This window comes from Hibiscus syriacus, unplaced genomic scaffold, assembly GCF_006381635.1.
Source record: "Hibiscus syriacus cultivar Baekdansim isolate YM2019G1 unplaced genomic scaffold, ASM638163v2 tig00111402_pilon, whole genome shotgun sequence".
NCBI lineage: Eukaryota > Viridiplantae > Streptophyta > Magnoliopsida > Malvales > Malvaceae > Hibiscus > Hibiscus syriacus.
The window spans coordinates 8,153,221-8,177,701 of record NW_024063082.1 but is presented as its reverse complement, the minus strand read 5'-3'; the positions used below and the strand labels follow the sequence as shown (position 1 = coordinate 8,177,701).

The window sequence follows — 24,481 nt, the reverse complement described above, 5'->3', positions numbered from 1 at the left end:
TTTTTAATGAGCTTTCGTTCCATGTGGACTGCTTATAACATTTTGGGTAAACTACATATTTAGTACCTAAATATCTGTTTTAGTTTTTAGTACCTAAACTTTCATTTGTTTAAAAAGCATCATTTTATTTTTTTGTTTTATTTTAGTATCTGACTGTTAAAAATTTAACGGAATTGTTGCACATGGTATTTTTTATGGGTAAGTTACATTATTCATCACTTAATTGTCTTCTCACTCTTATTTTGGTCACTAAATTTGTTTTTTCTACTTAACTACTCAACTTTCAAATTGATCATGTTTTAATTATTCTGATTTATTAGAGTAATCTGAAAGTTAAGTAAATAATTTAAAAAAATTAAACTTCAATGACCAAAATAGGAGTGAGAAAATAGTTATCTGATGAATGAGGTAATTTACCCATAAAAAGTGTCAAGTTGTAACAGTTCGCTAACTAAGTTTTTAACGACGAGATATTAAACGAAACAAAAAGTAAATATTAGTTTGATTTTGAAACAAATGAAAGTTTAGATACTTAAACAAAACAAAACTAATAGGTTAGCCTAAAATTTTTACTCACACCATCCAATCAACTGTTGCCATCAGATTTTTTTTAAATTTTGTATTTATTTTACTTAAAGATTAGCTCTTCTATTATTTTTCCAAAATATGATTTAAAAATAAATATACTTAGATTTTAATATCTTTTGTATCCTCCAACTTCACTTTTGATTCCTTCTAATTGCTTAAATATTCTTTTATATTTATCATTTTATTTTATTTCATATATTTTAATCTTTTCATTTTTATAATATTATTAATAAGTTTCAACCATTTTTTTATTATTTTTACTCAATTAACTTAAAGATTTATTATTAGTTAAATATGGTTAATTATTTTTTATATTTTTTTGTAATGAATGATATTTAATTTATTGGTCGATTAATTTAATTTTTTATATTGCATATGCTTATTATCAGTGGTCATTCTAATTCAGTTTATTTCATTCATAATATACGATTCAAATCTTAAATATTATTAAAGACTTAATATTTCATCTTCTAATTAACTTATAGTTAATAAATTATATGTATATTTAAATTATACAACTAACAAATAAAAAAATATTCAATTTAATAGCAAAACCAATAATATTATACATGTAGATACACAAAAATATTATAAAAATTAATATTATATTAAAAATAATTTAAGGATTAGGTAAAAACTGAAATTATACATTGTTTGAAGACTTTTATTATATACGGTAAACTACACATTTAGTATTTAAACTACATTTTTTTGTTATGTTTGATCACTCAATTTTTTGTTTAAAAATTATGTACAACATTAGTTTTGGTTTCATTTTGGTCACTCACCGTTAAAAGATTAGCGTGATGTTGACGTGTTATCATAAGATAATATCACGTCATCATGAAAAAATAAAAAGATGATGTCGGCAGTTCTATTAATTTTTTAATGGTGGACTAAAATAAAATCAAAATTAAACGTTTAAATAGATCTTGAAATAAAAAAATTGGACAAAAAACAAAATAAAGGTGATAATTGAGATACTAAACGTATAGTTTACCTTTATATATAGAATCATCATGACATAAATCATGTGGGCAGCATGATTAGATATTGTGTGAACTTTGGTTTTATGTAAATGGTGGGTGAAATTAAGCATCAATGATCAACTTAGTATTAGTGCAATAAGTTGTGCTAAATTACTACATAAGTAAATTTCGGTTGCTTAAGAGGATTCTTAAATTCAAATGGAAAGGATCAAACTGTCTTTGTTCTTTTAGGATAAAGTAATAATAATGCGTTATAATAATCCTTAAAGCTTAGAATCTTTGTGTATTGTTAATTTGATGAGATAATTGAAATATAATTATAGATTAGATGATACTCAGACTAAAGGTTTGCTTCTAATTCTACCAAAAAGATAGCATCACCTTCAATGGAGTACTCACTCACTGAAAAAAAACATTAAATTACCTCGCGCCAATAGGGTCGAACCTATGACTTTCTGCTTAGGAAACAGCGCTCTACCACAGGCGCCTGTTGATAAACTATGACTGCAATAATATTAAAGTATATTTTTACATAGTCCACCAAACACCGATGCTTAACCATAACCTGTCTTAACAGATGAAATAAATGAAGGCTACACTACGAAAGAGACAATCAGGCAACTACAATTGCCAAACATTACATGACATAAAGTCCCCATGTACATATACCAATCAAGCTTTTTTTATCAATTACTTTGAGAAGAATTAGATATACTTGGTAATTGAAATTAAGTTAAATTCTAGTTATTAAATATGTTTAGTAAACACAAAACTAAGTATTAAATGTAACCATATTATGTGATACATACAAAATTTAAAGGACGACGCTAAAGAAAAACAAGAAAATCTTATCAAACAATTTCTACACAGTGTTTAGCAAATAAAGAAGTTGGGAGAATCAAAATTCATATAAAGTGTTTTGGGCCAAACTATTATTTCAATTGTTATTTTATGTAGTATCTATTTGAAAAACACTCAACTACTTAACACTCAAACACCTCTATAGGCAACATACAAATCTAGGACCTCAAGGGATAATAAACATCCTCACAAAACATTACTATTCTTTAAAACACTGTTAAAGGATTTAGTTAGAAAAAGAATTTTCTGGAGCAACTTTAAATTATCAAATTATAATCAGATGCTAAACCTCCACAAACAGTTCCAAATCGAACGTGCAATCCCATTTTTAAGCAAACTTCTTTCATTTTAATAATATCTACTGATAAACTCCATTAAAACCACAAATTAACATGCGTACTTAGGTAGCAAACAAAACATTATTGCAATATCATGTTTAGGAAACAAAACAAGATATCAATAAAGTACTGATTGAAATAATCGGGCCAGGGTTTAAATATCTAGTCCATGCCTCAACGGTTGGCCTTAGCGACTCTCTCGATTTATCTTTCTTCTTGATGGCATAGCTGCACAATCGAGTATATCATCACGCCAAAGCAATGGAGCATTCAGTGATCCAAACTAATGAGCAACAAAGAGACATGAACACTTTACCTGTTAGAAGAACCCTTTGCAGCATTAATAAGCTCATCAGCCAAACATTCTGCTATGTTTTGATGTTTCTGAATGCAGATTCACGGGCACCGGTGGTCAAGAGATAGATGGCCTGATTCACCCGACGAAGAGGGAAATATCAACAGCCTGACGCCTGACAACACCGGCAGAACCAATACGGGTAGCATCTTCACGAGGTCCGCTGTTAATCAATCGATAAATAACAAAGCTAATAAAATATATATAATAAAGATATTCCAAAGTCAACGGATGCATTAACTATGCTTAAGGTTTCATATATGCTACCTGTTGATTATAGCGTCAACAATGACTTGAATTGGGTTTTGATCAGTCAGGAGATAAATAATTTCCATGGCATGCTTCACAATCCTAGTTGCCATAAGTTTCTTCCCATTGTTCCGACCGTGCATCATCAGCGAGTTTGTAAGCCTCTCAACAATCGGGCATTGAGCCTTTCGGAAACGCTTCACTGAGTACCTCCCAGCAGTGTGTGGCACATAGGTAGCATGTTTGGAAGGTTGGACACCAATGTAGTCACTCAAAGAGATATCAGTAACCTAAAATCAGTAATCACTCAGATCAAGGATCATGGCAATTAAGAGATACAATATTCAAAAGGGAACAAGAAATTGAGGAACCAAATTATTTCCAATCAAAAGTTCTAGTCAATAATCATAATTTATAAACCCTAACTCAAAAACCATAACTCAAATCATATAAACACTTTAATTACAATCTAACACATCAAATCTTATCAAATCAATCTAAACCTAAAAACAAGCAAGCTCCAATTATAGACAAATAACAGCTAAAGGAAACAATCATTTCATATTCCATCAAAATCAGTGTGATTCTATAGAGGTAAAGAGAACTTCAAAACACAAAATCCAACCCCCTTTTTAAAATGACGAAACAACAACTGCTATACACTAAATCCAGTCACCAAAAGGAAATTTCCAGATAGACTTGCATAATAGTAACTAATGTAGAAAGGCAATAAAAATACAATAAAGATTCAATGAGACATTTCACATAAGAAATCAAAACAGATCTATGTATATGGAGGCAAAAGGAAAAGAAGGAAAAACCTGAACATCCTCAAAAGACCAGCGATTAAAAAGCTTGACTTCGTTGGTGGGTTGAGTTGGGTCTTTGGGTAACTCGGTGGCTGTGGCCATATCTGCCAAAATAACAATGGATTTTGAAGAAAGAGAGAATTAAAGTGAGCCTTAAGAGGAAAATTAGAGTTACTAAAAACTAAAAGATTTTGAACAAAAAAAACCTTTGTTTGGATGAGGGAAAGTGCTGAAGAGGGAGCGGTGACCGAAAACCGAAGTGTGAGTCTTTCAGTGGGGGCAATGTGGAAATAAAAGAGAACCCTAATTTAACAATTATATTATATATGGAGAAAATACGGATGCTAGGGTTTCTTATGGATCAAATAGGCGTTGGATTTTGACTCTTGGTTGGTTTATTGCTATAATCCAGCCCAAAGTGGCAATTTTATATCCCACTGACTCAATTTAATTTCTAATTGAGTGTCAGAGTCAGTAAAATCATTTCGTTTAAAACCTATTGCATCAAACAAAATTTAAAATAGTAATAATAAACCAATCAAACAATTCGATGATTAAAGGGTTATTGTTATTTCTTAAAGGCTCAAATTTGAGCACCGCATATACATGTTTATTGTCAAACGATTAAGTGTCTTTAAATAAATTATATTTTGTATTCACCACTCCAAAAAAATGGTAATAATAAAATTACCAATTACATATCCATTTACTAAAAAGGAGATGTTAAAGGGGATGTTGTCCTCCCTAAAGTAGTGATGGATCCATCCTTAGTATAAGGTGTATACGTGTTTTTCCTGAAATATAAATTTTATTCAGTTAGTTATTTGTTTTATTGATTGTGCTTACCTTGAAATTTTATTTGTACCCACCACTCCATACAAAATATTTGTGTTATTAATACGTGTGTGTCTGTTATCGCAAATATTTCTGGATCGACCAGTACCCCAATAGTTTCGAGTTCAAGCAATTGCGTTTATAAGGGGTGTGTTGTTAATGACTACAAAAATTATGAACAAATAATACATTGTAATCACTCAGACTATCCAAAATAAAAAAATAAAATGAGATATTAGATATCTTAATTAAAGTTTATGGTTTAAATATTTTTCATTATGAACGGAATAAATTGGAGAATAATTGTTTTCATAGTAATTTCTATATTATTTGATTTGAATTAGCCGACGAAAGAGTCAAATACTTATAATTATATATAAAAAAAACTACAACAATAAAATTAAAAAAAATAATATAACTATTAACCCTTGAATTTCATAATTTTTTTTATTTTAATTCGTGAACTTTATTAAAAAATCATTTTATTCCGTCATGTTGTGTGACTCGTATCGATTTTGCATTATCCACGAAATTTATATCATGTAATATCATGTTTCACGTGCTTAAACACATGTTTAATTCATATCATATACATAAATTGAATCGTGTCATAATTTTTCATATTTCACATATTTTTACTCATGTATTCTTTACATCTTTTAACATAAATCAACATGTAGATCGTGCATGTTTCGAGAAAATTCCTTCATTGTCACGTTATTCAACCATAAAATAATGATACTTAAAACATGGTTAAGACACTAGTTTTTTATCATTCTAAATTACCTTTAAAGAAACATTTTTATTAAATATTATACAAATCAGATTTGTTTCTTCTGAAATAAACTAATTTTAATAACCTTTCCAATCATATAAACTATAATGTGTAATTTAACTCATATAATTGATGGTAATCTTCTAAAGTCGTTGTTAATACGTTTTATAAAAAATTTGATGTTTTCTCCCTTATATTCCCTTAAATCGCGAGTTCTGGACTAATTAAAAGTATTTCCTTCACCTCCTTTCTAAATAGGATTAATATTATATTTAAGATTTGTCAGGAAAAAGAAAATACTTCATATTATAAGAAGTATATATTAAATTATTACAAATCAATAATTCATAATTTATTATAAACAAACATAAGAAATTATACTCCCCTAACCAGACATCTCCTATTATTCAAGCTTAACCTTTTAAATTGTCATTTTTAAATTGAAATCTAGTCCTTGACCTCAAATTTAACACTTCACTAAATTATTAGGTAAAGCACAAAAATAGTCCACAACTATTCATATGTTCCGGACTTGTCTTTTCTCTTTAAAAAATTGATGACCATATAAACTGGACGTTAATATTTTAATTGATATGTGATAAAATTTGATCTGAAAATTATTTAAACTGAATTTCAATGGATTGAGTCTTTGTTTATATTATAATGTTGAGCTGGTGCTTGAAATGTTATATTGTCGAGCCAAAGCTTGAAAGGAACAACGATGCCGATAGACATCACTGATGTATAATTTTATCATATCCTAATCAATAATTTAACATCCAAACACAAACGACCGTCACTTTTCTAACATAAAAAGACAAATTTAGAACATTGTGATAATTTTATAAATTTTAATAGTTAAAAGACTCGTCAAAACAACACCCTATTATTAAATGACCATTGTATAATTTTTAATAATTTGGGACACAACAATGCAACACTCATCAAAACAACACCCTACAATCAAGGGACCAATTAGATACTTTATCCAAATTATTATTACATGCTTCATTTAATCAAGTAACATAAACCTCATCTAATAATGAATTCAGTATCCAATATTACAATAATATTTTAATATGGTTTAAATTGAAATCCAACACCATAAAAATTAAGTTACTACCTAATAATTCCAAAGCAAAAAGGTAAAATCAGTCAAGTAAGGAAGTGAAAAAAAAATCACAAGAATAATTTTCTTAAATAGGATTATATCTACAGTAAAACAAAGAACAAACAAAACCTATACCATCTCTTATGAAGAAAAAAAACATTTTCTACTAACCATGCAAGCAAATTTGCCCAAAAGAAAACAATAAATACCTAAAACATAGGTAAGAAGACTTATTGTAAACAATAAATTCATCAACTTTGATAAAATACCTTAATATCTTAAAACTATTTCGACCCAGAATTTTAACCAAAAACCTACAAAGTTAATAGTTATAAGCTATATTAAACACAATTATTAAAAGATACATACAATAATGAAAAGGTGATTATTCTGACGGATTAAACAGCTAAAAGATGAAAGAGAGAAAAATGTCTAAAAACAAATTCAGTTCATTTCAACGTCATAAAATAAATCTCTTTTGAACAACCATTAACCCAAATAGCAAGTCTCGATATACGAAAACATCTATTTTAAGCAATTCAAGAGAACACAGTAGATAGTTGAAATCAAGCCAAAATTAATTTTAAAAAAAACGATCAACGAAGCCTCCTGGCTTCTCTCTCAGACTCGAGCAACGTGAGAATATCTCCTTCACGGACCGGTCCCTTCACGTTCCTCATGATGAACCGGTTCTGATCATCCAAAAACTTGACTCGCACTTGAGTCACTTGACCACGGGAACCGGTCCGTCCCATAATTTTCACCACCACAGCAAACTTAATCTGGCTATCCATTCTGCGAAAAAGGGTGTGGAATCCTAAATCTTTAGTCCTTAAAACGAGATTATTTGATCAATAATTTGAAAGCACATTTCGAAAGAACAGATTAAAAGGAATAGTTTCTCATATAATCAACCAATATAATTCCTAAAAATAGCTAAAAGGAAGCAAATTATTCCTTAAAATAACTAAACGGCAGCAGATCAAATGTTAAATATGATAAAAACGATAACATAAAATACAAGAGATTACGAAGTAACATGATTGAACCTTGATGAGGAGCTGGATAGGGGAGCGGCTGCTTTCTCTCAAGAGTTCGAAGGAGGGGCGAATATTGAACCCTCGATATGGTGTTTATATATACACAAATATTTAGAATGACAGTAATGCCATTGGGTTTGGCCCTTTTAACCTGACTATTTTAGTCATTTCGTTATCTGATTTAGGGTTTCGGAGTACGTGAGGCCCACGGTTGTTGATTTGTAGCTCGTTGACGAGCCGTGTTTAGGCCGTCCGAACAGCATACTATTTTGGAATAAACTGTATGGCTAGTGATGAATTATGTAGTTTACCCATGAAAAATACCATAAAAAGAAAAATATGTGGAAGAAAACATGAGGAAGAAAGTAGTTTAAATATTAACGTGACATAGGAATGGAACATTAAAAGTTTCATCTTTTGGGGAGAATGAGATGAAATATAAAAAAGTAAAAAGTAAAAATAATCCGGATAATATGTGGCTTCCACATCAGCATAAAACCGTCCACATCATCCTAGAGTTTTTCATTTTATGCCTGAGTGATCAAAACAATAGCAATTGAAAAGTTGAGTGATTAAATTAAAAAAATTAAAGTTAAATGATCAAAACAAGAATATGAGCAAAGTTGAATGATGAAAATGTAATTCGGCATGCGGATAATTCGTCTGTGAACCTTGGACGTGAAGTAATGAAGTTGATACTTGATAGAGATACTCGTTGAGGTGAGTCCCGATGAAGAGATCGATGAGTTGGTTGATGAAATGTTGGCGAATTCGGTGAATTTCAAGCCTGCAAGTAAGTCTTCTATTAAACCTTTGAAAAGGGTTAGATATGGGGACGATGAAGATGAAGATTGTCTTCCGCCGAAGAAGATGAGGAAATTGGACGAGGGTTTGAGTTCAAGGAAAGAACGCGTCGTCTGTTTGGATGAGTTGTTCGACCGAGACGAGGTTACCTCATTGCCTTGCGGTCATGTTTATCATTATGATTGTATTGTCAGGTGGCTGGAAACAAGTCATTTATGTCCATTGTGTCGATATGAAATGTCTACGGATTGAAATTTATTTTAATCTTTTCATAGGTTATTTATTGACATATTTGATAAAATAAATACAAAAATTAATAAAAAAATCTTACAATTTATTATGATTCGACTAATCATAGAATTATTTTTTATATCGATATTTTAGTATTTGTTGTAACTCGAACAACTGCGTTGTCTACTCGAGAGAATAGATAATGAGTTCAAGAGCTTGCAGAATTTTGATACGCATACTCGTGCTTATGTCGAATGACTGAGAGACGATCCTATGTTTTCAATCCTTGCTAAAAACATCCAGGAGTATTTAGAGCGTATCGGTAAAAAAAAGTGTAAAAAGATTAAAAAAAAAAAGAAAAACTGAATTTTATTTATCTTGTAAATTTCTTCTTATGGAAGAGATTAGAATAACCAAGTTTCTTGTTTAGTCTCTCAACATGCTAAAAATAAAATTTTAATCAACATAAAGATCAATCAACCCAAAAATGAAATAATGTAGGGGGGGAATCCACGAACATATATTGTAGTGGCTGAAGCTTTCTTCATATCAAATCTATGGCTCGGTTAAAATCAAATGGTATGAAGTGCCTTTTACCATCTTCAATCTTCATTAGTTTCGTTCTTTGTGTTAACTTCCGAATCCTTGACTGGATTTTCCGTTGTTGCTTCAGCATCCTTGACGACAGTTTCCGAGGCTTCTTCTTCACTATCTTTATTTGACAGTGGAACTTCTTGTGATGAAGGCATTGCTTCATGATCCTTGGTTTCGGTTTCGGAAACTAGCGACCGCAGCTTTGCTTCTAGTGATGGAGATGCTGCTTCGACTTCTTTAGTTCCACCAGCATTCTCATTTGTGCCACTACCTTCCACAGATTCAGTCTTTGCTTCTGTCTCTGAAGTTTCTTCCTCCTTTTTCTTTGTCTTAATTACCAAGGGTGGGAGCTTTGCGTCGACATCCTTGACTTTCGATGTCAGAGATCGCACATTTTTGGCATTCGCTAGCCTACCGGCGGCTCTCTGCCATGAAAATGTAAATGTAAGAGCTTTGATTAAAAGAGAGAAAGAAACTGTCATCTACATGTAAACAATAGCAGATAAAGACCAGCATAGAAGCATGGAGATTAATCACGTCCATAAAGACAATCACTGATATGAAGAAACAACAGCGAATTCTGCAAGGAATCAACATCACAAGTAGATGTGCATTGACTCTGTCTATAAAGCATATACTGAAAAGCAATCCACCATACATAAAAGAAATGCTGCAAACTCTATGTGCATTAGCAAGTAGCAACTCGTTCAAATATTTTTCATCTGCACCTTTTGATGCAACTTTCATTAACACTTTTCATCTGCACATAGAGTTGCTGTGGTATTGTAAGTACATAGTTGATTGTTTCAAGTGGGAAATTTGAAGTCATAATGTTAAATAACTCTTTAAAGTTCTTCATCATGATGATTCATTCGATGACTTAAAAAAAAAAAGTAAGTAAAGAAAGATATCCAATGCCTAAAGGAATATAATGTATTAAATCAAGAAATTCTCAATCACATATTGACTTACCTCTTCGATTTGATCCACCCGTTCTTTTAAAACCTCCTCAGATGCTTCCTTGTACATACCTTGAAGAACATAGAGGATGTGATAATGGAGTTCTTCAGATTGATGTTCTTCAATCTTACAACTAGGTACGGTTGCTTTGCAACCCACTGAAAAGAAAGGGCAGTTCACGAGCTTCATCGGACAGACGGTTATGCAGTGTCTGTCCATCTCATGTCTTAAGAGGAAAGCAGGGCACTTTTGTTCACATGGAATTATCTTGAAAGGGCAAATCGAATCGTGTTTCTCCGATTTATTAGCCGAAAATCGAGCATCACACCCTTCATTTTCACAGGTCATTACTCTAAAGCTGCAAGTTGGCATGTGCAACGAAAGTTCTTCTGCAGTTTCAAATTTCATGTTACAGTGATATTCGTTCTTGGCATCAACATTCTTCAGCAAAATTTGTACAATCTCTTCTCTCTTGTCAACCGGCCAAAATCCATTAATTTCCATCTGATGAGCGAAATCATCGATACTGTCTTCTCGCCTCTCGCTTAGTAGCAATGCCGAAACCCGACTAAACAAATTCCTCTTCGAAACAGCAAACTCGTCGATAAGAAAAGCAATGATATCGTAAGGATTGTCGAATACTTCCGCCTCAGGAGCACCTTCCAAGACAACAGATTCAGCCACATAAGTTTCGGTTCTTTGTGTAAGATACTCCACCAACTCTTTCCTTAGGTCCGCAGCTACTGAACCAGGGGACGTGAAAACGCCACCGGTTGTATTGTCGACACAAGCCGTAGCTAACCCCGGGAGGAGTGCTTGAGTTATCTTGAAAAGCAATTCTGCATCACAAATACCACAGTGAAATGCAGGACCAGCCTCTTTTGCATCTTTGATCTTCTCCGGTACATTCTCTACATCACCGGCAGGCGGTTCGGTACTTGTAGGCGGATCCTTAGTTGTAGGGGGATCCATAGTTGCAGGTGGATCCGTACTTGGTGATGCCTACAAAAAATTATGTCAACCACAACATATATCTGGTTTGATGATAAATCTACTTGACAACCCAAAAATTATTCCAAGTCTAATACCCATTCAGAAACAAGGAAACCTAACTTGTAAGACAAAATCAAAGACAAGAAACAACTTGTATCGATAAACAATGTCGATCGTAAAATTTAATACATTGATCAATCAATCTGTGAAATATTTTTATAGCAGGAGAAAAAAAGCCCAGAAAAATCCATGTAAAATAAATTAAAATACTACCTAATAAGAGTTTTTTCAGTTTCTTTAGTCTTTTAGGTCATTTCTTTGCACTTAATTTGGTATTAATTCAATCAATTTTCTAAAGATCAAGTCACCAAAACATTATAAACAATCCGAATTTTAGGCAATGAAAAAAAGATCATAATTAACATGAACCGAGCAATTTCGGTGGTAAATGAATTTTTGTTATTACTTGAAGTCTCAGGTTCGAGCACTAAAAATGTCAAGTGATTGAAAATTATCTTTGAACATACATTATTTGTACTTACCCAATTTGATAAAACAAGATCATAACTGGAGAATCAAATTCTATTCATTCCATATTAATCAAATGTAATACTAAAAAGAGAAATACTTCATTCATTTTCAAATGCTGAAGAATTCAGAGATCTGTCGACTTAAATTTTACTTGCTCAGAGTCTCTTAGAATCGTACATTCAACTAAAAGGAATAATTCAAACATTACCTAAGAAAAAATCGCATTAATTTTCTACATATCCAAACATCAAATCGTCAAACAAAACTAAATTTAAAAAACATATAAAAGAACCGCATTAAATTATTAATCTTAGAAGGATCATAAATGAAGAACCAAATTCTAATTACTTAATCAATCTAATGTAGCACGTAAAAGAAATAATAAAAAGGGGGGAAATACCTCCATCATTTAGAAATGTTGAGAATTAAGAGATCATAATGAAAGAAAACCTCTCGTCATCTCAATAAAGAGAAGAGAAAGAAGGAAGCTAAAGCTGAAAAAAAAAATAGGCATAATACCTCTCCGTTTCCGTTTTTTATATTCAGTGTAACTGCTTCAACGATCCTTTTGGCTTTTTTACGGCAAATGATCATCTTAGATAGTATACCATCCACCTCTACTTCTTCGGAGAAGGTAATTCCTCTACCAACAAATATCATATAATAAACGATGAGACTCAAATTAGATCTTAATCATTTAATTATTTCATCACATAATAAATAAAAATAAATCTTGTGATAATCTTAATCTACTTGGATCAATCTTATTAATATATTTTCTTTTTATATATCAATCAACAACTATCAAGTGACACCTTTAGATGATCACAACGAGAATATAAAAATAGACCATACCCTTTACCAAAAGTGAATGTTTTTCTCTCATCTTATCTCCTTGATACTTCTATTTACTTCTGTTTCTTATTACTCTTTGTTTAAACTTATAAGAGTAAATCGTTACGATTCATCCTTTTTTATATATACTATTAAATTAACTATTCAAAGTAAAAAACACTTGTACTCGTAAATTGAGTTAAGCTTAAAACGAAATCAAATTCAATGTGATTATTTTGCCAAACTTGATTAATTGAGTTGAATTTAAACATTTTATTTAATGAAATGTTCAAATCCTATACTAATTTTATTTAAACTTGATTATGCCAAACTTGTGACCTTAATCAAACTTTTTTTTATAACAAGTTAATTATTATTTTATTTAATGAAGTTTGAATTTAATTTTTATATTTTAACAATTAAAATTAAAATATCTTACATTTTTATTAGAAAGGTTTAATTTATTTCTGATAATGTAGTTATTTTTTGTCAAAATTTACTATCAATGGAATCATACTAACTTCTAAAAGTAAAAAGCATAAGCATAGCTTTATTTTTATACTGAACGCTCATATCCCTATATATGAAATGTTCAAATCCTATACTTCAAAGAGGATTTTTAAATAACCTAAACGAGGATTTAATTTTTAATTTTTTTAATTAAATGAATAGACCTTAAATTTTAATAAAGTACAAAAATTAATTGCATACTATTTTTAATATATAATTTAAATATTTAAGATTTTACATTAAAAAAAGCTTAATTCAAATTGAACTTGAAATGTCTGGTTATATCTCAAAACGCACATTTTTAAAATCAAAGTCGAATCAAGTATTTATTCAAGCACGAGTTTCGAACAACCTAATCCTCCGAGTAATCATGGTCTTTTCATCTCCGCCTCCTTGTTTTTTCTTCCATCGTTTTCTCGTCGGCCAAACACTAACAGTACCCTCTCCAAATATATAGAAAGAAAATTCAACAAAATTGAGTTACATATGTTAGATATGTGACCCGAGACCCGGTAACATAGAAAACACCCACAAAATATACTACTTTTCCATATCCGGTAAAGAGCACAAAAAGACAGGATGAATCAAAAGATGAGGGCAAGTAATACAGAAAATAGTAAAAACGAACACAAAAAACTCTAATCTGATGGTGTCTTTTATCAGATATGCAATATTTTCGACACAATATTCAAGTGTACCATGTTTTTGGTGCTCATCATCATCGAAAGATTGAAACAAAACAAAACAAAACATGGAATGTAAAAACCTGGCAGGTGGTAGATGCAAGTGACTTCGGAAAAAGATCACCGCTACCTAACTATGTAACAGGAGGGAGGGTGGAGGAAAAGTGCAGTATCTTGGAACCAGATTTCACAGTCTCTCTTCAGAGGAAGTAATCGGGCGTTCTGCGAGTAACATCGGGTTCTCCTCTCCTTGGAGCAGGATCAAACTGCAGCAAGATGAACTTAAACGGTTTTACACGGATGGAAAAGGTATCCGGGAATTCAATTTTGAATGTTAGCTGTTGCTCTTTTAAGCTTTACCTTAATTTGCATATGCATGTGTGTGCAATGATAGGAAAAGGATAATAGGGAGGGAAAGAAAGACCTGGATGAATGTGTGATTCTTGCAATCATCGACTTCCAAAATCGAAGCCATGTTTCCGCAGCGATAACAATAATTAGGTGCACTAAATATAGTTACCACCTTTTGTTCCTGTTACACGGAAATAAATTGGGAATTAAAAAATGCTGAAGCATTTTATACCGTGTATACAAGCAAAAATAAAAATATTTTGACGAATAAGAAACATGAATGACTACATGTGCCCAGTTAAACCCATCCATAACCAGTTGATGAGCTCTCGCAATCAATTTTAAGCTGTTTGTGTGATTGAATTGTTCAGATATATCCTGCAGAGAAGAACCAAAATTTCAATATTAAAATACAGAAATATAAAAAGGCAAGACAACAATAAAAACTTGAACAATGGTCGCTCTGAACATTAATCACCTGGCCAAAAGTATATCCAGCACCACGAGGTGAGATGCCCCAACCACATCGATCATCTGGATCAGACCACAATAAATCACACATGGGCCCCTCGTGAGGAACTTCTTGAACACGATCAAAGTTTCTTATGTTATCCAGGGTTTCAACTGAAGGGGACAATCCACCATGCAGACAAAATATTTCTGACTCCACCTAAAATGAAGAAAATGGCACTTTATCACCGAATGGAAACACCAGATCATTTCAACTACCATAATTTCCCTTCAGCTCTAGGAAGTACAAAGTTGACTTGAACATTACCAAAGCAATATGTCTCTTTGGCTGGGACTAAAGCAATATAGTAATAAAGTTCAATGCTATAAATTCCAACCTTTTCTTGCCCAGACAAAAAGACCATGGAGCACAAGAATAGTATTGAACAAAAAAGCCAAATGAAACAAAACTACGGCATAAATATCATATATAAAAAGTACTAAGGCCGATATGTATGCCCTTGGTTCTTTCTTTCCTAGAATTTAGGTTTGAATTCAAAATAGTTGGCACCTCTATTATTTCTACTTACCAAAGCAGTTAATGGAAAATAGTCAAATAGGTCCGTAAAGATCTTCCAAACATTAGCATTGCCATACCTGTAAATAAATAACCATAAAAAGTATTAACATGGATTAGCAAGAGGAAGAAGCCACTTACCATCTCCATGTGACTCCAATTTATCCGAAGGGTATAACTCCAGCAACTCTAATCCACTAGTTTTATTGATCATATCAATCAAGGAAATACTATTGCAGTTTAATATCTTAAATGAAAAAAAAAGTAGAGCTAATTCATCTATGGCTCATAAAATTACACCCTTTCAAATGAAGGTTGTGCAATAAAAACTCACTTCCGCAGACATTCATCATAAAACCCATAAACTTGAGTGATCTGCCAAAAAGAAAAATACCTCAACAATTAGCTAGACATTCACATTATAGTTTGTCAAAATTTCATATCAAACATTGAATTAAGATTTGGATATACAAAATATAACACATGTCAAAATATCATATTTTGGACAATTCCGGAAGGAGTACAAGAAAATGAAGATGTCATACCTGGCGACTTTCATGATTTCCTCTGAGAATGGTAATCCGCTGCAGATAACGGACTTTTAAAGCCACCAATAGCTGAAAGAGAATAAAATAGAGTCATCCAAATGAAATGCACAAATGGCTTACTGCTTAAATTTGCTATTGATCTCTAAAGTTGTTGATTTCATTTTTAAAGATTACACTAGCAAATTCAAGACCGACTATGAAAAAAGTAATATAATATGCATCTTTATGGGGGGGGGGGGGAGTAACAGTAGGCAACAACAATTGAATCCAGTGATTTAACATCTAGCATCAACCTAGCATGGCATATAGTTTAATTGAAGTACCTCCTGAGTTACGTCAAATTGAAGTGCATCCACCACAGAGAACAAAAAGTGGTAAATAAGAAAAAATGCAGCTACTCTAAATCCAAAGCACCCTATCCAAAGGAAAATCTAAACTCATCATCTCTGTAACCATCATTTAGTCTAATAACAGAAGAAGCTTCCAAAAGGCAGATGCATCTCAAATTCATAGTGTTAAAAGTCACTAACATCAAACCATGTCAGTTCCCCCCACCCTCCTCCTCCCCAAGTGCTGAAAGGAGGATGCAGTCATTTTGATCATGCAATTGGGAGCCAGAAATCATACATTGTTTCTGCCTCCAGACGATGCTTTAGCAGTAACCAGAAACATTTTTTATAGCAATGGTAGAAAATTGCATTTTGTAATTTAACATTTACAATTGTACATACCGTAACAGTTTCAACAGAATAGTACCCACGATCAACGTAATCTCCCATAAACAAGTAGTTTGTATCCGGACACTTTCAATTAAGATAAAACCAACTGTGAGGTATAGGCTCAATAGAAAATCTGATCACAAGAACAGGAAAAAAAGGGGGGGAAAAGGAAGCAAAAGCGTATAACAGACAAGGTGAATCAAGTATATGATAAGTTCTAATACATCCTAAGAATCCCCTAATGACACTAATAGATCTATCTAAATATTAAAAGAGGAAAAACAGTAATTACAAAGGGAAAAAAATAATCAAACCATAGCTCTTAAGCGTTAAAAAGCCAGAGACAATTTTAAATGGCTGATACTTTCAAGAGAGCATAAATTGAAATATCGGTATAATGATACATCTGCAGATCTCCAATTTTCAAAACATTTGAGTTTTCAAAACATCTACAATGATATTACACACTACCTCAGCTGAAACAGAACTGAATACCAAAAAAAAAGAAAAAAGGGGGGGTCACAGTTCGAACAAATACCTTCCCTCCAATTCGAAAAAGTTCAGCAAGGTCATGAAATTGTCCATGAATATCACCACAAATTGTCACAGGGCTTTGCACAGGCTGTGATAAAATAAAATCAATCAACATTTTCCCAGTTCATGGATGAGCAATCTCAAGATTTCCAACATTCACTCATAATTAAACGATATAGATCAGTGTCTCCTGGAATTAGAAACTAAAGACCAGCTAAGATGATAAACCTGGACATTGCTTTCTTGCATTAATATTTCCTTTGCCTTGTTGCATAATGATTTGACCTGACAGCCAACCCGAACAAAATTACCAACAGTTATATTGATTCAAGATATATATATATAGGACTTCCATTTATCAAACTGAGAACAAAGTTTTTCTGTGAAAATGCCTTTTGGAATTCCTTTTTCTGCTTTAAAATGGACAAAAAGATTCAATTTTATTAAATAATTTAAATGAATGTAAATTAATATTTAGCTAGCAAGAAAATTTAGTATCATATATTGAGAACAGCTTAAACGCGATATGTTTCAGAGTAAATACCCTAATTTCTTTCGAAATTGACGCCATAGAATAAATCAAAAATTTGATTTTCTCTTATATAGCTTTGAAATAAAGAAGAAAAAAAGAAAGTCGCAATTTCTATTAAATAACTTAAACAAATGTAATTACCAAGAAAATTCGCTATCATATATTGAAAGTTGGTAATAAAAATTCAATTCAAAATCATTTGTATATTCATTTCTCGGCAGAACAGAGCCTAATAATAGATCAGTGACAAATCAAAATCTCCGTTATTTCTAGGGAAACAAACAGATCGTGAGATGAAAAAAAACCGTACCTGCTGCTCGGAAAGTGGCTTACACTGCATGAGCTGCGAGATCTGTTCATCAAGATCGGCGGTTGAGTCTGTTGGTGACGGATTAGCCCCCATCTTTTATTTATCAGTTCCCCGATTAGGAATGGCGCTAACCCTAGCTTGGATTGGGATTATTTCTTCCTTTTTTTCAAATAATGTTTTTGAATATCCTCAGTCTTCCCCTTTTTTTTTTCTCGTTTTCCCCCTTTTTTACACTCTTTCTGCGGGCTCTTTTGCTTCTCTCACGAAGACGAAATGAGAGAGCGCGTTAATCAAGGCCGCGAATGGAGCGCGTAGGCTGCGAGTGTCCGATAGAGCACATCTGAGTTCATTATTATATATATAAGCTATTAGCCTATTAGGTTCAGATACGATTAAATTAAGCCTCACATTACATCAATAAATTTAAAATTTCAACCAACCGGATCTATTTTATTATTTAAGAATTGGATAATATTTCAGATTTAATTAAAATTATATGAACTCTTATTAAATTTTCATCAAAATTACAAAAATGATTACTCTTTACATCCTAATAAAAATATCATATTTTTTGTTATATTTTAAATTAATTTGTTATATATATAATTTATTATAGAAAAAAATTATTTTAAAAAAATATCATATATATAATTATTATAGATATAATTTATTAAGTGATTCGTGGGTGAGATATACCACTTACATTGTCTTATGGAGTTTCATCTAAAGGAAAAATAAACACATGCAATCACAAAGAAAATATAATAACAAATTGAATATGGAAACTGAATTGACAAAGAAAATGAAAGTCCAAAGATTGGTATCAAATTCGACAATGCCTAAAATCATGCATAAAAAAGAGTATAATCTGGAGTTTACATATTGTTATTGCACAACAAAGTAGGGACAATGACATGTTAGCATTGAAAAAAAATCTAAACAAGGGTCATGTTACCATTAACAGACCGGGAAAATTTTCCCACTCATAATAATGTCAACCTGAAATTATGCAGCAAGACATCGGAACATGCCGAAAACCATATAATCGTCGTTTGATATTGTGAATAGCACTAAGGTTAGAGATGAATCCTATTAAATGTAAATACCTCCGGTTTTGGTCGCCTTTCCCTTTCAATGTAGCTGCAATATGGATGACCCTGTCAAGGTAATGATCGTTACTTTTTATCGAATTCATCTTCATATTCTTCATCACCTGTTCCAAACTCTTCATCTTCTTCTTTGTCTTCCACACTATTCTCTGAGTCTTTAAGCAAAATGTCTTCTCGAGGTATCAGATTCGCATCTTTACCACGATAAAGAAGGCAGGTCCTCGTTACCTGATAAAACTTCTGTCTTATACGAACAAGAGGATGCGGGTTCATGAGTTTTCCCCGCCTATATCCTTCCTTGAGAGCCACAGTTGTTTTGCACTTCAATGACAGGTAGAAAATCCCAGGATATCTAGTAAACAACCGAGTAAATTTATGTGGGATGTTTAGTTCCTCTCTCAAGCTTCTCAGGTAATTCCTCTTGGTCTTCTTATGGATTGTCAAGCTCAAAAATTCGTGCAATACACCAACAGCCCTTTTCTCCATAAGCTCACAATTTGGATCAATCTGCCGAGAATCTTCACATGGAGATATGTAGGGAAGCTTCTGAAACTCCTCCATCCAAGCTCTCACCTTCTTTTGTGCTCCATAACCCCTTGGGAAATTCATCGGGAACACCAATGTGGTTTGGCCCCTCTTAAATTCCCTGTACTCATCACCCCTCTCACCACCCTCCTTACTTCTTTCCAATGCCGAAACAGCAAATTCCTCATGCCACCCTGCAAGTCTCAAAGCTGAAACACCGGACGGTGCCTTAACAAAGCTGAAATGATCTGGGAATTTCGGGGATCAACACTTTCTCAAAGTTATCCGGCAAACCAAGATCCCATTTCAAAGAATGCACCTTGGAAAGCCTCTCTATTGTATCATTCTCATGCGCCTTGTGTATGCTTTGCTCTTGTGAATCTAACAAGAGTGCAGTACCGGTCAACCGAAAGCAAGGCAAATTAGCATAACGCGGATGTGGGAATTCTTCAAATAGAGTAGGGTACCTAAAACAAAGTCAGAAAAAAACAATTTGCAATCACCAACATCTACACACTCTAATTAAACTCGATAGTTAATACCAATTCATTGAACAAGGAAAACAACTTTCCTGTTAGAGCCTACGAATTCATGTTAGGCTTCAGGTAAGTGCAACATACGAGCATATGCATGGCACGAATATGTTCGAAATGTATAAAGCTTTTCCGCATATTTGAAGGATTTTACTCCGCAGGAGTAAACAAAACAGCAGTTGCTCACTAATAAGCATCCACTTACAACATAGGATACTGCTTTGTGCTTCTGCCATTGAGCATGTATATAAACAGAGATTAATCAAAACTAGAAGCGCAAATTTTTTTCTCCAGAAAAATGGGTGATTTTGATATACATTTAATCAAATTTCATATGAAAGCAGTCATGATTTTAGTTTCTACTATATGTTTTTATCATGTACACATAACAGCTTGTATGTGACAATGCAAATAGTAAACAACAAAAATAGCAATTGAAATGAAGCATTTTTATCTACCTATCGTTGCGAAACGAGAAAAGGGTATTGAAAAATGGAGGATGTAAGGCCAAAAACTACCTGCGCAAAAAGCGAAGAACGGGGACAGTGAGGCCGAGGAGCTTTTGCCAACCGACGAAGGATTTGGCCGTAAGAAAACCGATCGGCGACCGTTTTATAGCATCCTTCAAGAGGCAAGCTGCTTTGAGGTCGGTATCGATGTCACTGATATGATCGAGGCTCCGATTCTTGACCCATTTCAGCCTCACTTTCACGATGCTCCTCCATTGTTGATGCTGAATTTGGGGATGTGAAAGCAGGTTTTTGATTGAGGAAACAAAGGTTTCGGCTTTGAACTTTAATTTGTAGTTGTAAATGAATCACCGATTAAGGCGAATAAAAAGCTATAATCTTTGGTGATTTTTTCTCCTGTTCTGTTCTTTCTTGCTGCTGAGAGAAAAAGCCATCACTTGTAACGCAACCGTCTTCTATATTTTGGGTAAATTACGTATTTAATCATTTAACTATTCTCAAGATTATGTTGATCACTCATCTATATTTTTTAAAAATTATACTTAAACTTACGTTTTTAATTTATTTTGATCATTCATAAACCATCTTTAAAAAATAAATAGAAATACTGACATGATATTCATTTTAATTCTTCAATTATGATGTGACATTATCTTATGATAACATATAAATATCACCTTTAATTTTTTAACAGGAGTGGCTTAAACGAAATAAAATCATAAATTTAAATATGATTTTAAAAAATAGTTAAATAACTAAAATAGAACTACCGGATGACTAAATACATAATTTATCCTAAATCTGACCAAATTTTATTTTTTTTAACATGTTGATTCACTCTTTAGCCCCCAATGCAAATGCCCTTGGGTCTAAATTATGACCTTAAATCTTAAATCTTAAATTTTAATATTAAATGTTATTAAAAAAATAAAATTAATAACACATTTAATCGATATTATTAAAGTGATATAGTGGATTTGCTGTATCAATTGGAGTCTACTAATAAAATTATAAAAATAGAGAATCGACTTGGACTAAATTTTAATAAACATATTAAAATTATAGTTAGACCCCTTTCATTTGTAATAATTATTTAAATTAGAATTTTGTGCTTGATTACCCATTTATGAAGGATTTTTTTAAATAAAAAATACTGTTTCCTTTAGATAGCATAAGAAAGACCTTTCAAAACACCTGTTAATGTAAGTTTTCTTTACATTTAATCTGATTTCATTAATTTTATCTATAGTTACAAAATTTTACAAGATAAAAGATAATATATATCTAAAAGACTCAATCATTTGACAACGAACACTCAAATACCCTTGCTAAACAACATGCTCAAATCCGAAAACTTTAAGGATATCAATCTTCCTTTTAACTAATGAAAGCACTCAATTCATGTTAAAAGTTAAAATTTTAATCTCTTTACTTTTGTAAAAACTTGGTTAAAAAATACGTTTTTTTAATCGAAATTCAAATGAATTAATCCAATCTTATCATAAATAATTCGAACCATTCGATTTGGACTCCAATTAACTTAAACTTAGAATAACTTGAAACCAAAATGAATTGAATATATAATGCAACAAAAAATAACTCAAAATGACCTAAAACACGAACAGACTATTATAAATCAATCTGTAATTGATTTGATTTAGTAGCAACATAGATATTATAACATTATGCATGTAAAGGCATCCATCATCTATTAAAATCTCTGCGAAAGCAGCATCTTCAACAGAAATTACAAACAAAAACTAACACGAACACAACCAAATAACCACTAATCCAGTTTCACTTCAAGTTTATCAAAAAAAACCAGAACCGCAAAAAAGGAGTAAAACTAATAACCACCCTTGAGATCATTAACGACATCATATGGAATGGGAGTCACTGTTTCCAATGTAGCACCCTCCACCATGAAACCGGGTTTAGGTCCCTCTGGTTGCCTCTTTGTGCTGATAACTTCACCCTTTGCCTTAGCCTCTGCTTTTAGTTCATCATTCTTCACTTTTCTAAGCTTGAATTCCTCGGTGCATCGTGATGGCTGTACCTGCTCCACTCGCACGTGAATCCTCTTCCTGATTATCCTGTAACCGACCTGAAATCAACAATCATAATAATGGAAGTACACCAAGTTCAAATATCCAATATATGGAGCGTGATTACATGAGTGCTGGATTGGCATAAAGGTTAAACAAGGCGTAAAGTTATAACAAGATAACCTCAAAAGCATGCACGTTACAGCAAATTCAATCAAAACAAGTACCACAGCTTCAAATATCTGTGATATGAAGCTTGCGGTGATGACATGAGAGCACGGAACCGGCACAAGGATCAAACAAGACGAATCGAATGTTGGGAAAGTTCTAACATGATTAAAACCTGAAATGCAGGTATGTTACAGCAAATTTCAAGAAAAAATCATATAAATTTGTATCTCATCTTACTGAAATATTTATTCAAGCTCACCCCAAGAGTGAAATTAATTTTTTCTCTCTGTAACAGCTATTTTGGCATTCCAAACCAGGTGAAGACATTCCATGGATCACTTGTATCATGTAATCAAGCAAATCCAACATTAAAATACCAGAATTCAACACAACTACCATTACACAGAACAGAAAAACATTAGAAAAGGAATTCGTATCTTCATCTATAATACAAGATATTCAATTTCAAATAAAAATTTCACATTTCGAAACAAATGAAAAACCCAAACAAAGATGAAATTGAAACAAACCCAATATTAGTTGATACCTGCTTGTTCAACGCCAATAGCTCGTTTAGTGACGTTCCAGACACGGCCGGTGCGACCATGGTAGAACTTGTGGGGCATACCCTTGTGAACGGCGCCGTTTACCTTGACGTCAACATAGTCGCCGATCTTGTAGATCCTGAGGTAAGTAGACAAAGGAATGTAACCCTTCTTCCTAAAGGGCCTGGAGAATGAATCCCTTGTTCGACAACGAACACCGTGACCTGCTGGCATTATTTACACTCTCCTTTTTCTTTTTTCCCCTTTCAGTTGCAATGATCTATATAGATAAACAAAACCCTAATTTTGATCGTCTTATAGCCGCTTCTTTAACTTGCCTATGGGGTTTGTGGATTTTTCAGTTTGGGCTTTGATTATATTTGGATTATTTTCGTTTGAATGAACCGATCAAAGCCCGTAGCTTTCACATTGTTGGGGCCTGTCTAAGAGATTCTAATCAAAACCCTAATAATTTTCCTTTTTTATTAAAGGAATAGAATAAAATCCAATTTTCTTTTGATTTACAATGGATCCGGTATTAAACTTATTGCTATACGTACAAATCCAAAGGCTTGTTCCACATTTTAAAGGATTTGGACAAAGTATTCAGTCTGAAATTAGGCTTAGATAAATAACGAAAAGCTTGTTTTCCCCTAATATTCAATGTACGACCTGATTTATTTATCAATTTTATAGCATATCATTCTTTTTATTTTTATATATTATGTAATTTAGATATGAGAATATTTTTTAAAACTCATGAACCAATTTTTAATTAATAATTAATTAGTTCAACGAGATGAGACACTACATTTCTTAAGAGAAATTATGAATTTGAATTTTAATATTTGCAAATGGAATAAATTGAATTAGGAGGATCGCTTCATAATGAACCACTAATAATTGATTAATAAATTGAATATCAATGATTAAAAAAATAAACTATTATTATATAGTCACTTTCTTTTTAGAA

General features: G+C 32.2%; 4 protein-coding genes and 2 pseudogenes across 7 annotated transcripts; all 6 read right to left on the bottom strand.

Moving 5' to 3' along the window:
- Window positions 1-2,776: 2,776 nt before the first annotated feature.
- Window positions 2,777-4,502, bottom strand: LOC120162239 (annotated as a pseudogene).
- Window positions 4,503-7,338: 2,836 nt separating this feature from the next.
- On the bottom strand, window positions 7,339-8,092 carry LOC120162516 (40S ribosomal protein S28). Of its 2 annotated transcripts, none has more exons than XM_039172660.1 (2): window positions 7,949-8,092; window positions 7,339-7,704 (listed from the first exon to the last, which is right to left on the bottom strand). In XM_039172660.1, the coding sequence occupies exon 2, from the start codon at window positions 7,701-7,703 to the stop codon at window positions 7,506-7,508; it is 198 nt and encodes a 65-aa protein (XP_039028591.1). In that variant the 5' UTR covers window position 7,704; window positions 7,949-8,092; the 3' UTR covers window positions 7,339-7,505. The 2 variants fall into 2 exon arrangements, with proteins under 2 accessions (XP_039028591.1, XP_039028592.1); XM_039172661.1 differs by having other exon boundaries at window positions 7,959-8,046.
- A 1,415-nt stretch (window positions 8,093-9,507) lies between these two features.
- LOC120161774 lies at window positions 9,508-11,641 on the bottom strand. The gene is made up of 2 exons (XM_039171982.1): window positions 10,551-11,641; window positions 9,508-10,003 (listed from the first exon to the last, which is right to left on the bottom strand). Exons 1-2 carry the CDS (start codon window positions 11,508-11,510, stop codon window positions 9,587-9,589), a joined length of 1,377 nt encoding a protein of 458 aa, XP_039027913.1. The 5' UTR covers window positions 11,511-11,641; the 3' UTR covers window positions 9,508-9,586.
- A 2,398-nt stretch (window positions 11,642-14,039) lies between these two features.
- On the bottom strand, window positions 14,040-18,450 carry LOC120161590 (serine/threonine-protein phosphatase PP2A-4 catalytic subunit-like). 3 transcript variants are annotated; one of them, XM_039171811.1, is made up of 11 exons: window positions 18,111-18,447; window positions 17,497-17,553; window positions 17,273-17,356; window positions 16,747-16,818; window positions 16,013-16,084; window positions 15,802-15,842; window positions 15,481-15,547; window positions 14,919-15,110; window positions 14,729-14,818; window positions 14,514-14,621; window positions 14,040-14,355 (listed from the first exon to the last, which is right to left on the bottom strand). In XM_039171811.1, exons 1-11 carry the CDS (start codon window positions 18,201-18,203, stop codon window positions 14,290-14,292), a joined length of 942 nt encoding a protein of 313 aa, XP_039027742.1. In that variant the 5' UTR covers window positions 18,204-18,447; the 3' UTR covers window positions 14,040-14,289. The 3 variants fall into 3 exon arrangements, with proteins under 3 accessions (XP_039027742.1, XP_039027744.1, XP_039027743.1); XM_039171813.1 differs by having other exon boundaries at window positions 17,497-17,546; window positions 18,106-18,160; XM_039171812.1 differs by lacking the exons at window positions 14,040-14,355; window positions 14,514-14,621; window positions 14,729-14,818; window positions 14,919-15,110 and adding an exon at window positions 15,255-15,337 and having other exon boundaries at window positions 18,111-18,450.
- A 545-nt stretch (window positions 18,451-18,995) lies between these two features.
- LOC120161812 lies at window positions 18,996-21,094 on the bottom strand (annotated as a pseudogene).
- Window positions 21,095-22,421: 1,327 nt separating this feature from the next.
- Window positions 22,422-23,798, bottom strand: LOC120161760 (60S ribosomal protein L21-1-like). The gene is made up of 2 exons (XM_039171969.1): window positions 23,511-23,798; window positions 22,422-22,851 (listed from the first exon to the last, which is right to left on the bottom strand). The coding sequence occupies exons 1-2, from the start codon at window positions 23,568-23,570 to the stop codon at window positions 22,594-22,596; spliced, it is 318 nt and encodes a 105-aa protein (XP_039027900.1). The 5' UTR covers window positions 23,571-23,798; the 3' UTR covers window positions 22,422-22,593.
- Window positions 23,799-24,481: the final 683 nt, after the last annotated feature.

What these genes read in the sequence shown, in the direction of transcription:
- LOC120161774 (XM_039171982.1), bottom strand. Translation starts at nt 11,510, where the DNA reads ATGGATCCCCCTACAACTAAGGATCCGCCTACAAGTACCGAACCGCCT. An exon ending in GGGTGGATCAAATCGAAGAG is followed by an intron (nt 10,004 to 10,550) that starts GTAAGTCAATAT and finishes TTTTCATGGCAG; the next exon opens with AGAGCCGCCGGTAGGCTAGC.
- LOC120162516 (XM_039172660.1), bottom strand. Translation starts at nt 7,703, where the DNA reads ATGGATAGCCAGATTAAGTTTGCTGTGGTGGTGAAAATTATGGGACGG.
- LOC120161760 (XM_039171969.1), bottom strand. Translation starts at nt 23,570, where the DNA reads ATGGTCGCACCGGCCGTGTCTGGAACGTCACTAAACGAGCTATTGGCG. An exon ending in TATTGGCGTTGAACAAGCAG is followed by an intron (nt 22,852 to 23,510) that starts GTATCAACTAAT and finishes TGTTGATTTCAG; the next exon opens with GTCGGTTACAGGATAATCAG.
- LOC120161590 (XM_039171811.1), bottom strand. Translation starts at nt 18,203, where the DNA reads ATGGGGGCTAATCCGTCACCAACAGACTCAACCGCCGATCTTGATGAA. An exon ending in TATGATGAATGTCTGCGGAA is followed by an intron (nt 15,548 to 15,801) that starts GTGAGTTTTTAT and finishes ATTTATTTACAG; the next exon opens with GTATGGCAATGCTAATGTTT. An exon ending in ATTTTCCATTAACTGCTTTG is followed by an intron (nt 15,111 to 15,480) that starts GTAAGTAGAAAT and finishes TCTTCATTTTAG; the next exon opens with GTGGAGTCAGAAATATTTTG.